The 13,308-nt window shown below is 38.3% G+C and overlaps 1 protein-coding gene across 1 annotated transcript in view; it reads left to right on the top strand.

Annotated features, from left to right (window-relative positions):
* LOC107686416 (SH2 domain-containing protein 3C-like) overlaps positions 1-13,308 on the top strand; it is a 54,826-nt gene that overhangs the window by 40,440 nt on the left and 1,078 nt on the right. Inside the window, exons 4-11 of the mRNA XM_016483388.1 lie at positions 3,261-3,389; positions 5,371-5,798; positions 6,698-6,772; positions 7,057-7,181; positions 8,781-9,271; positions 10,363-10,478; positions 10,741-10,912; positions 11,708-11,826. Of these exons, the coding sequence (XP_016338874.1) occupies positions 3,261-3,389; positions 5,371-5,798; positions 6,698-6,772; positions 7,057-7,181; positions 8,781-9,271; positions 10,363-10,478; positions 10,741-10,912; positions 11,708-11,826 (1,655 nt within the window). The remainder of the gene's footprint in view (positions 1-3,260; positions 3,390-5,370; positions 5,799-6,697; positions 6,773-7,056; positions 7,182-8,780; positions 9,272-10,362; positions 10,479-10,740; positions 10,913-11,707; positions 11,827-13,308) is intronic.

The raw sequence follows: 13,308 nt of genomic DNA, 5'->3' as shown, positions 1-13,308 counted from the left end.
TCTCTTCTCTTCTCTTCTCTTCTCTTCTCTTCTCTTCTCTTCTCTTCTCTTCTCTTCTCTTCTCTTCTCTTCTCTTCTCTTCTCTTCTCTTCTCTTCTCTTCTCTTCTCTTCTCTTCTCTTCTCTTCTCTTCTCTTCTCTTCTCTTCTCTTCTCTTCTCTTCTCTTCTCTTCTCTTCTCATGTTGTATTTTCTGGTCTCATCTCACCATAACTTCCTTTAATTTCTCATCTTGCCAGAATTGTCTTGCTCTTGTCTAGTCTCTTTTCACCTCTCCTTGTGTCATCTCGAAGTGCTTCATCTCGTCTCACCTCTTCTCATCTTGTCTGGTCTTTTCTCTTCTTCTCTCATCTCTTCTTTTCTTGGCTCAATTCATCTCTTATTTTCGTATCTTATCTTGCTCTGTCTTCGCTTGTCTTGTCTCATCTTGTCTCTTCTCTTTTCATCTTGTCTCATCTTTTAGTTTGTCACAATGCCCTTATTTATTTTGCTGTCCTCTTAACTCGTCTCATCTCACCTCACATCTTATCGTCTCTCTTTTTTCGTTACCAAGTCTCATCTTTTCTTATCTTTTCTTTGTCTCTTTTCTCATCTCTTCTCATGGTCTCATCTCACCACAACTTCCTATAAATTCTCAGCTTGCCAGAATTAGTCTTGCTTTTGTCTTGTCTCTTTTTCTTTTTTTTTACCTCTCCTTATGTCATCTTGCAGTGCTTTGTCTAGTCTCTTCTCATCTCATGTCTTCTTTTCTTGTCTCGATTCACCTCTGTTTTTTATATCTCGTCTCATCTAACCTCATTTTGTTAAGTGTTGTCTTTTCTCTTCTCGTCTTATCTTTTCTCTCTTTTTTTGGCTTAATTCACCTCTTATTTTCATATCGTATGCCCTGTCTCCTCTCACTCTTGTCTCCTCTTACCTCACTTTATCTGCTTTTGTTTTTTTCTCATCTGGTCTCGCCCACTCATTTTGCCTCATCTCTTCTTCTCTTGTCTCGAGTCTCCTCTTGTTTTTGCATCATTTCTTGTCTTGTGTCTTGCTCTTGTCTCATCTCACCTTACTTTGTCTCGTCTTTGCTCATCTCTACTCTTCTTGTCTCATTTCTTCTTTTCTCAATTTACCTCCTTTTCCTATCTTGTCTTGCTCGTCTCATCATACCTCACTTCATCTAATCTTGTCTTTACTCATCTAGACCTTTCTCTTCTCATCTTGTCTCGTCTCTTCTTGTATCGATTCATCTTGTTTTCAACTTTTCTTGCCTTGTTTTGTCTCGCTCTTGTCTCATCTCACTTCACTTTGTCATCTTGTCTCATCTTATATTTTCTTGTCTCAATTCATACAGTTTTTGCATCTTTTCTTACCTTGGTTTGTCTCACCTTTGTCTCATCTAGTCTCTCCTCATCTTGTCTCATCTCTTCTTGTCTTAATTAATTTATTTGCATCTTGTATTATTGCCTTGTTTTGCTCCTATCTCACTTCACTTCATATTGTCTTCTATTATCTCTTCTTGTCTCATTTTCTTTTTTCTTATTTTGTCTCAGCTCACTTCTGTCTTTTATTGTCACGTCTCATCTGGTCGCTTCTCTCCTTTCTTATCTCAGTTCACCTCTTTGCATCTTTTTTTGTCTCGCTCTTGTCTCACCTCACTTCACTTCATGTCGTTTTGTCTCATCTTATATTTTCTTGTCTCAATTCATCTAGATTTTGCATAATTTCTTGCCTTGCTTTGTCTCACCTTACTTTTTTCAACTTGTCTTTTTTCATCGTGTCTCTTCTCATTTTGTCTCAACTCTTTTCTTGTCACGATTGACCTCTTTTTTTTGTTTTGTCTTGCCTTGCTGCTTTTCTCAGCTTCTTATTTTTTCTAATTTTGTCTCATCTCACTTCACTCTAGTCGTCTTGTCTCATCTTATCTTTTCTTCTCTCAATTCATACAGTTTTTGCATCATTTCTTGCCTTGTTTTGTCTCACTTCCCTTTTTCGTCTTGTCTTTTCTCATCCTGTCTCTTTTCATTTTGTCTCATCTTTTTTCTTGTCTCGATTAACCTCTTCTTTTTATATTTTGTCTTGGCTTTCTGCTTTTCTTAGCTCATCTTATTTTTTTCTCATCTTGTCTCATCTCATCTGTTCTCTCGGAACCACAATTTGAGCAAAACTTCATATAAACAAGTTAACTCATTCCTCGAATAAAAACTAATCAAATTGGAGGAAAGAATTTCAAAAAAATTGGAAAAGGGTCACCCATCTCCTGAGAGATGTACCTCTCATAAGTCAATATGAAGTACTCATATCAGCCTAGCCCTGTTATCGCTCACACACTGGGTTTTCCCCATAGTCCAAAATCGAGAATATATGAGGCCAGAATATTGTACCTTGTGGCCATCTTCAAGCAGCAAAAGACAATTACAGACACCAATATGAGATTACAGAGAGGCCTGGTTAGGCCCAGGTGGTGGATTCGACCCCTGGAGGCAGAGACAAAAGCAATAACTCCCTACACTTGACCTTGCCTCACTATCTTTATACACCACACACATACACACACAACCAGTTAAATGACATGGGATTGCTGAAATCTAGCATCTTTTCCTGTTCCCATGTGTAAAAGACGGTGAAAGAGGGAAAGGAAGCAGATGTTTAATCGGTTTACCTCAGACAGAGAGAAGAAGAGACCATTAGAGTGACCCAGGATTGCTAAATTGATCCCGCATCTCCCATATTCACAGACTTTGAGCCCTGTTAGTGCCCTAAGCTTTGTCCGTTGTCTTTTTATTGACTTCATTACAATGCTGCCTGTGTTTGGATTAGTTTTCCTGTGTCACAGAGGGTCGAGACCTTCGCCTTGAACTGTCACGCTCATAGATTACACATTATTGCTACTGGACACAGAGTGCCATTGTCTAAATGGACATACTTGGGACAATTCTTTGGGTGAGAAAAGGAAGTCTCGTTCTGCAATGTGTAGTTGTATGCTTTGTATTACATGTATTATTTGTTTTTAGCAACAGGGTTGGACATCACATAAATTATAAAGAAGAACTATGTGCAGTGAAGCGCTACGTGACTCAAATTACTTTTTAATTTCTCATATGGATTGATATGTCAGTTTGATAAGTGAGGAAATAAACCTTACAATTGTTGTTCAAGTATGTTTTGTTTTTTTCTCAGAGTGATCAATAGTTTGCTGTATCACATGTTTCCGTGTTCATGAAGTAGGGCAGTGTGACTTATGTGCTGGTTTTGTGTTTTTTTTTTTTTTTTGCAGTTCTCCAAGGAGAAGTACCTGCTGGAGTCGCCCCCGGAGAAGCTCAGGAAGGAGCTGGAGGAGGAGCTCAAACTCAGTAGCAGTGACATGAGGAGCCACGGCTGGTACCATGGCCATATTCCACGAGAGGTGCGTTTGTGGGTCAAGATTTATACTCACGCAGCCAGAATTTTGACTAAACGGAATAGGGTTTGGTCCACTTTGCAACCTATTCTTAGACAAAAAGAAACTGATGCAAAGTTCCTTTCGGATTTGTAGGTGGATTTGTGTAAAATTGGTTAAACCACAATAATGAACCAGTGTACAAAAATTATGGAAGCTTGTTTCCGCCACTGAGTAAAAATAAAAAAGGTAATTGCGACTTTTCATCTCATAGTTTACACCTACAATTCTGACCTTTTTTCTTAGAATTGCATTATATAAAGTCACAATTGCATGATATAAAGTCAGAATTGCGAGATATACATTTGCAATTGTAAGAAGATAGTCAGTATTTTTTGGACATTGGACATTATAACTCAAATTTGCGAGTTTATATCTCACAATTCTGAGAAAAGAAGTCAGAAATGCGAGAAAAAAAGTCAGATTTGTACGTTTATATCTCGCGAATTCCGACATTATTTGTTGCAACTGTGAGTTTATGTCCAGCAATTCTGACATTATAATTCGCAATTGAGTTTATATCATGCAATTCTGAGAAAAAAAGTCAGAATTGTGAGACAAACTCACAACTGCAAGAAAAAATTCAGAACTGCGAGTTTGTTTCACCATTCTGACTTTATTTCTAGCAATTGTGAATTTATAGTTTAAATAATTATTTTTGCATCGATACTATAGAAGAAGCCCAAAAGAACTGACAGGACCTTTCAGTGAACAGTTCTTAAAATAACCATTTTGTTTATAAGTGTAAGGAACATTTTAATAATTTAAAGAATCTTTTATACAATGGAAAGGTTCAGCTGATGTCAAGGGTTCTTCATGGAACATCAATGCCATTAAAGAAACATTATTTTTGAAAGTGTAGTTTATTTGCTACTGGGAGCTTCAAAAAACTCGAAATAACTTTCAAAGATTTGATGGTGATTTATTTCATCCTCAAAAGTGCTTGTTGCATCATCCCGGTACCTTTTTATGTTTTAGACCATTGAAAACTCATGTGTCCTTAATCTTGGAAGTTGTGTAAAGCTAGTCAATCAAATCTGAACTGGTGATTTCAGGCAGTGTTTGTGTGCAATATGCATCACATGTTCAGTCCCAAAATCCCAAACTGTTCTATCAAACAAACAGAGCAATAGCAAGTGCCAGTGTTTCACGCTTCAGGAGACTGCCAACAAAAGACTTCTAGTTATCTCTGCATATTAAGCAGTAATGGATGAAAGTATTTTAACTTAAAAAAGATTACACGCCTCAACTTTGAGAACAATGGACGTCGAAGAGAAGTCCACACCATGATATACAAACAAGTGTGCAACTGGAGAAGTTGTTCAATAAAAAACTTTGTTAGCAGTTTTCAAGTGTTTTCTGTGTGGGTTTGCTTGTTTTGTGCATGTTTATTTGGGTTTTTATGTCGGTGTGTTTGTGAGAGAGTGTGTTTGTGTCATTTTTGCACCATAGAGCTGTCAAACTACAGGCCACACTGTCTCTACTATGAGAGAAGCCATCTGGGCATTAGCATAATGTATTCTTGCTCAAGCTGAAGTAAAGAGAAACTCCAGCCCTCTCTATTCAAAAAAATAGAGCTAGTCGCCATGGCGATACGCCCCCATGCTGCACTTCTGACCTCACCAAATGTACTGTTGCGCCATCTTCTGGAACAGAGGCATGCAGCACAAATGTAGCACTATCTTTTAAAACTTAAAACTTAATACACAAGTTATTCTATTGATTCACAGTGATATAAAAATGATAACGCAAATGTCACAGAATGTCATTTTAAAGAATTTATTTGAATTTAAAATGTGTTTATTTAAAATAAAATTGATACATTTCCACTGGAAAAAAAAGAGTCAAAAAAGTGGCACGTTGAGCTGGGGTGCATGTGGGAAATTTGGGTTTGAGTCCAGCTTGCAACATTTCCTTTAATAATCCCTTTTCTTTTGTGTCAACACAGGCTTCAGAAACTTTGGTTCTGCGTAGCGGTGACTTCCTCGTACGGGACTCCCTGTCGACCGTGGGTGACTATGTCCTCACATGTCGCTGGCAGCAGGAAGTGATCCATTGTCGGATCAGTAAAGTCCTGGTCAAAAGCGGGCAAACCAAAATCCAGTACATGCTGGAGCATGAGAGCTTCGACTCTGTCCCCACGCTGGTCAGGCACCACGCTGGCACGGGTCGATCCGTGTGCCCACGCACTGGAGCTCAGCTGCTGTGTCCGGTCAACCGAATGCTGCCACTGAGGTACCTGGAGGCGACGTTTGCTTTGGCCGGTGGGAGACCAGGATCTGCACATTCACCATCGACCCAGAGGGGGGCGCACATCAAGAGACGAAGCGTTACTATGACGGATGGACTGACGACGGAGAAGATCATTCCTCACAGGTAAACCTTCATCATTATCATTATCATCATCATCTTACGTAATAATGTTGCAAACTCATACTGCCTTTTTTGTTTTGTGACCTTATTCATGTAGTGTTTTTAGTGACCACCAGGAGTTAAATTGATTCAGAGTGTCAAAGTAACATTTTTTTTTGTTTTGTTTTGTAACCATATTAATTTAGTATTTTTAGTGACTAACGGGATTTAAATTGGTTCAGAGTTTCAAAATAAGATGTTAAAATTTTTTGTTTTGTTACCATATTCATGTAGTGTTTTTAGAGACCATCTGGGGTTAAATTGGTTCAGAGTCTTAAAATAACATTTTGTTTTGTTGTTTTTTCATTGTTGTTGTTTTTTTCTTGTTGTTTTGTTTTGTGTAACCATATTCATTTAGTGTTTTTAGTGATCACCAGGAGTTAAATTGTTTTAGTGAGTTAAATTGGTTAAGTCTCAAAATAACATTTTGTTTGTTTTTTGTTTTGTTTTTTGTTTCCTAAACATATTCATTTAGTTTTTTGCGCTCCTGGTCAAGATTTTTTCTTTGATTATCATATTAATTTAGTGTTTTAGTGACCACCAGAAATTAAACTGGTTCAGAGACACTTTCACTTTCAATAAAAGACTCAAAGATATTAAAATGTTTTGTTTTGTTTTTGTTTGTTTGTTTGTTTTTGTTTTGTGCTTTTTTTCTGTTTTCTAACCATATTCAATTATTCATAAATTGGTTCAGAGTCTCAAAAGAACATTGTTTTGTTCTGAATATGTCTTAAGTATATATATCCTAATCTTGAACAGGTTCAGATGTCTCAGGTCTGAGATCAGGCATATTAATAGGTCATATACACATGTGCCAAAGATGCAGGAGTGATGTGCTCATGTAGGATGTCTTGTATTATCAGTGCGACACAGTCTACAGAGCCAGATGAGCCTCAGACAGTCGAGCCAGAGGTGAAACCAGCGGAGGGCAGCAGCTGGTGTGTGTGTGTGTGTGTGTGTGTTTGTTCACAGCTGGCACAGACCCCCTCCCACTCACTTCTGTTTCCAAACAGATTTGGCCACATGGAAACCCTTCACCTGCTTCAGTGCATGTCGTGTCTAGCAGCAAAATAGCACTAAATGTGTTCTTCACAAAGCTTGTAGCTGTGGCTTATAAATTGTTCACCAAAATTAGAAGCTGAAAATGCTGATTGTTTTGACATGTAAAATGTGTTTTGACATAAAGAATGAAGGATTTAATAGCATGTTTTGTCCTTTCCAGCCCTTCTACAGTGCACCATAAGGATGCCATGAGAAACTGCGCCATGAGCATGGATCAGATCCAAGAGTACCGCTGCCCGCTGTCCCCTGTGGGGGAAACACCTCTATCACCTGCCTACAGCTCCAGTGAGTCCACACACACTCTCATGCATATATCTGAATATTTAAACCCACTGATCGCACCTTTTAAGTGTTAGCTCACCCATAATGTAAAGAATAATATATATCCAGATGGTTGTTATCAGAAAAAAAACCTAGACAGGGTGATCAGGAACTCGACGCGTGAATTGCTGATTTGATTTGAAATATGTTATTAGCTCATTAAACGCAAAGCGTCCACAAAGAAAAAAAAAACATTCAAGCCAAGATGAGCAAACAAATTCAAACAAGACTGACATTTAAGGGACTTAATACACATATTACACAGATGTTCGGCACTTAAATAATAACGGGGACATGAAATATTGATTTGAGAAGAAATTTTCAAATCTGACCTGTTTATTATTTTATAATCCATTAGTTTCCATTCACACTGAACGCATTTTTCCTTTGAAAATCCTGAGTCGCAGGCAGTGGAATGGGAACTTCAACTTCATCTTGAGCACCATGCTTTTAGAACATTGTGTACTGCGCAAGACGCTGAAAAGACGCAAGATGCAAACACAACGGTCAAACACGTCAATCTAGAACATGTTTACATGGAAAGTAGTGCAGTGGAATAGAAAAAACACATTCTGTGTGAACAGCCCCTTCCAGTGAACAAAACAATCATTCTGCCAATGAGACGAACACTACAACAATATAACCATAGGCCTACTTTTGGGGGTCATTCACACAAAACTAATGAAAAGAAGATAAACTTTTAAAAACCATGTCTCTAAACCTTGAATTTCACTCCCCCGCCTCATGTTTTTTGCCACAAAATGCAAAATGAAACAGAAAAATGCAAGGTCTATAGACAATTTTATAAAAGTTGAACTTTTAACTTGAGTGCATTTATAGTATGCCGTGTCATGTGCGAGACTGTAAAAGATTCAAGAAATATGGTCAAACATGTCCATCTAGTGCATGTTTACATAGAAAATCTTTGCATTCCACTTTTGCAGCATCTCACATTCTAAAAATGCTGAGCTCAATTTGATTGAAGTTCCATTTTTTTAAAAACGCATTTATAGACCTTTTTCATTTCACTACCCAGTGCCAGACATTTTTAAACTCAAAAATGCATTCTGGTTGGCACCGATGGCATCGTGGGCAGCGCACCGACATGTATCATCGTTGTGCTTTGTGCATCCCAAGTTCGAGTCCCAGCTTGCGGACCTTTGCAGATCCCATCCCCCTCTCTCTCACCCACTTCGCTTCCTGTCAACCTGCTGTCCTTTCTAAATAAAAAATAAATCTTTAAAAATGCATTCTTTATGAACACCCCCTTAATACTGAAGTCCTCCAGTTTCATTTTAAATGCAGTCAATTACTGAGGGCCACGATGACACTAGCTGTGTTTGAATGAAACAGAGAGAGCATGCCTGTGGTGTGATATGAAAGACATATAAGAAGAGCCAGAATCAGGTTGAGCGGTCATTATACAGCATTGCTATTCACAGCGGTTGCAACATTCCAAGTTCATTTGCAACCGCTGTGAATAGCAATGCTGTATAATCCAATCAGAATCAAGCATTTCAGAGAGCTGTGTAGTAAAATCTGTTATTTTGTTTGTTTCTCCAGTCTCCCGCCACAGACATGGCTCAGGAGGGCGTGTCCTCGCCGTGATCCCACCTTCTCCAGTGATGCGGCGCTCCAGCGATCCTCATCTCTCGCCATCCTCCTCCAATAACAACCTTCCCTGCTCAGACGTGCCCCCCAGCACCTACTCCATGCCTGCCCATGGTTACCCGTCTGAGAGTTCAGAGCAGGGCGGCAGTTACTGTGAGCTGAGACCCGGTCAAGCCCCCATTCCTCCCTGCAAGAGCTACGTAGAGAGGCTGAGGGTGGAGGAGGGCCAAAGCCCAGGCTCTGGAGCCCCAGACGGGGTGGAGGGCTTCATGCTCCCCCTGGTGGAGACCAGCTCCTCCTTCAAGCCTGGGAAATACCAGTCCACTCTTCTGCCAGCCGAGAATAAACCACTGGAGATGAGCGTGTTGAAGAGGGTAAAGGAGCTGCTGGCGGAGGTGGATCCCAAAACAGCCGCCAAGCACATCACCAAGGCAGATTGCACGGTAAAAAATGCAAATAAATACGGAAGAAACTGACACTCAGTGGCTATATTAATGTTTCCCTATATACATTATTACCCAATTTTATTAGCAGTGGTTCAATCAATGCAGTCACCGCGTTAATCAGGTGACAAGAACAATACATCTTTAAGCATAAAATAAACATTTTGCACTCTAAAAGAATATTTATTGAATTTTGGCAGGAAATAAACATTATAACACGTTTCGGCTATTGGCCATCTTCAGTGTGTTGATTCACTGCTTCTCAGGAATTATATACAAAGCAAAGAGTATTGTTAAGTGTTCGTAATAAAACAATTCAGTCAATGAACCTTTTTCAGGATTACGTAAGAGTGAAGAAGGTCAATTGATTGAAATGTTGCTGATAAAATTTGAATTTTAAAAAGTTTCAAGTTTGGGTCATGTCAGGATTTTTTTTTTTTTCCTGCATTTGTATCATTGTATTGAATTTTATCCAATGCACAAACAGATGATTTGATGTGAGGCACAATTTTTAACATTTAATGTAAAAGTTTTTTTTTTTTTTTTTTATAATTCTACAAATATTATTTAGTTTCTATTAATTAATAGTTTCTTGCTGATATTTTTTTAATCAATTTTCTAGACACATTTTTTTTGTTGTGTTGTTCACAAATGTATAATAGGTCAAAAAACACAACCATTGTGTTTTTCATATTTTTACATATGTAGCCCAGGTTCAGTTTTAATATATATATATAGAGACTTTTAGTTGGGTTTAGTTAGGTAGCTTTAGATAGGTTTTGGTTGGGTGCATATTTATAATTCTGATCGTTGAGAGCAGACGACATTACGTAAGACACATGTGAAGCTGACTGATAAAGTCTGGACGGCATCTCGAACCTTTCATCTGCCCGTGCTCTCAGTGCTGTCTTCCATTAACATCGAAACCTTCAGGGTTAATAAACTCTTTCCACACTGCTGTTTACCACATTTATCATGTGACGAGTTCAAGACTAATTAAATGTCTTCTGCTCTGACTGTGAATATATTAGGATGGAAATAAAGGGGTGGGGTTGAATATATTGCTCTTGTAACTGTGTGGCCATCTGCAGGTTGCTAGGATACTGGGCGTTACCAAGGAGATGCAGAGGATGATGGGAGTGAGCTCGGGGCTGGAGCTGCTGACTCTTCCGCATGGACACCAGCTGAGGCTGGATCTGCTGGAGAGGTGAGGAAACACTTGCACTCATACACAGATAACAACATCAGGACACACCACATACTTCAGCTGTTCTGAAGGCATCAGCAGCCAATGATGTTTAATTCTGTCGACCAGTAATTAACTCTATTTCAACCAGCAGATTGGCATTTTTAGGTGAACATCAGCATATTAGAATGATTTCTGAAGGATCATGTGACAGCAGAAGAAACTTCTTTCAAAAGCTGTGTTGAATATATTTGAGTGATCAGCTTTGTCTCCTGTTCAACAGGTTTTACACCATGTCTATAATGATGGCGGTGGATTTGTTGGGTTGTACGGGCAGCACAGAGGAGAGAGCCGCCCTCCTGCATAAAACCATCCAGCTGGCTGCTGAACTCAAGAGCAACATGGGCAACATGTATGGATTCGCTGCAGTCATGAGAGCCCTGGAGCTGCCGCAGGTGAGAACGCACACCTGTCCTCTCACACCACAGCATATGAGGTGCCATTCATGACATTCATGTTAAGCGTTAAAGCTTAATGCTCTCTTTAAAGGGATAGTTCGCCCAAAACTGAAAATTACCCCACGAGTCACTCACCCCCGAGCCATCCTAGGTGTGTATGACGTTCTTCTTTCAGACGAATACAATCAGAGTAATGTCCTGGTTCTTCTAAGCTTTATAATGGAATTTTGGCAAGATTTTGAAGCCCAAAAAAGTGCATCCGTCCATCATAAAAAGTGCTCCACACGACTCCAGGGGTTAATGAAGGGTTAATGAAGGCCTTCTTTAAAAGTTTTAAATATGAATATTTTTCTTACACAAACACATCGCTTCTCTTCAGAAGTTAACCCCCGGAGCTGTGTGGAGCACTTTTTGATGATGGATGGATGCACTTTTTTGGGCTTCAAAATCTCGACACCCATTCACTGCCATTACATAGCTTGGAAGAGCCAGGACATTTTTTAATGTAATTCCAACTGCATTCGTCTAAAAGAAGAAAGTCATATACTGTGCACTGGGCTTGAGGGTGAGGAAATCATGGGTCAATTTTCATTTTTGGGTGAACTATCACTTTAAACACCGCTAACTAAAACTAAATATAAAATGTATATCAAAGTGTAAGTACTGTTTAGATGCATTATTCGTCGTTTGCAACTTGTGATGAATAAGGTTGTAAGGTTGCAGTTATTTCCAGTAAACACACAGCTGTGAAGTCATTCTGGATATATTTCAGTTCTGTGATGTTTGTTGTAGATCTCACGGCTCGAGCAGACGTGGATCACACTGCGACAGAGACACACAGAAGGTGCAATCCTCTATGAGAAGAAACTCAAGCCATTCCTGAAGGCCATGAATGATGGGAAAGGTAGAGTGCTTTAAATAACCTTCTACAGAAGATCATTATTAGTGACATTAGCAACTCCTAAGAAATTGGTAAAGAATTACAGCGACAATATAGTGCTTTTCTTCATAGTGTTTGATTGATATATCTCCAAAGGCCGTATTGTATTGACCGGTAATTATTTGTTTAATTAATTTATTTTTTTATTTGTATTTATTTTTTTTTTTTGCTGATAAGTGTCACAAGGAGATTTTATTTTGACAGTGGCAGGACTTTTATTTTGATAGTGTGAAGTGTGAGTGTGAAGTGACATGTGGCCAAGTATGGTTACCCATACTAGGAATTAGTGCTCTGCATTTAACCCATCCTAAGTGCACACACACACACAGCAGTGAACACACACACACCGTGAACACACACCCGGAGCAGTGGGCAGCCATTTATGCTGCGGCGCCTGGGGAGCAGTTGGGGGTTCGGTGCCTTGCTCAAGGGCACCTCAGTCGTGGTATTGAAGGTGGAAGAGAGCGCTGGTTATTCACTCCCCCCACCTACAATTCCTGCCGGACCGGAGACTCGAACTCGCAACCTTTGGGTTACCAGTCCGACTCTCTAACCATTAGGCCACGACTTCCCCACGATAGTGATAAGAACAGCAGCACCTGTGTTCAGACATGAGGGCAATCTTTAAATTCCTGATTTCAAACTATGCTGTGTTATATCCAGTTTGCTGTTATGTCATATTCATGTCATATGTCATTGTTCTGTTTGTAAAATTAGTGTTACCTGGTCTTTATTTGAGAAAATATGATTCCCAGTGTGCAAAACTATAGTGCAATAGGATTACAGAATCAAAATGTTGCTAAAGCATAAATCTGTTTATTTTACAGATTTGAATTATATTTGTAATATTGATTTATTTTTGATTTAAATATTTAAAATAAATCTAAATTTAATTGCAGCAATTCTGCATGTTGTTTGAATTAAATTGTGAAAAATAATGTACCGTATATTTTTATATATGGTATTTGCTTTATTGCTTTCTAAGATATCGATATCAACATCGAAGAAATCAATAGCGGTCAACCATTAATTCTTAATATTAATGGAATTAATATTCATTACAATTGATATTGATGTAATTTACTAGATTTATTGTTTTATTTATTAACATTACTGTATTTGAGTTCACGTCCAAGTAAATTATTTATTTGAAATACCCTCTGATAATATCTTATAAAATAAATATAATTGATAATAAAATAAATATAATGATTGTAATAAACGATCAGAGACTATTTGGATTCTACTAATTTCTTATTTAATTTTGTTTATCATATTTTCATTTTACTTATCAATCTTTAATAAGTAATTGGTAAATATATATATATATATATATATATATATATATATATACAGTACATATACACACACATACATACACACATATTAGATTTATGTATGTAGGTAGGGAGGTATTTATTTATTTATAACTATGTATTAATCTTTCAGAGAC

Source organism: Sinocyclocheilus anshuiensis, unplaced genomic scaffold (genome assembly GCF_001515605.1).
Source record: "Sinocyclocheilus anshuiensis isolate Anshui unplaced genomic scaffold, SAMN03320099.WGS_v1.1 scaffold838, whole genome shotgun sequence".
NCBI classification, from domain to species: domain Eukaryota; kingdom Metazoa; phylum Chordata; class Actinopteri; order Cypriniformes; family Cyprinidae; genus Sinocyclocheilus; species Sinocyclocheilus anshuiensis.
Note: the sequence above shows the minus strand (reverse complement) of the source record. Positions and strands in the feature narration are given on the sequence as shown.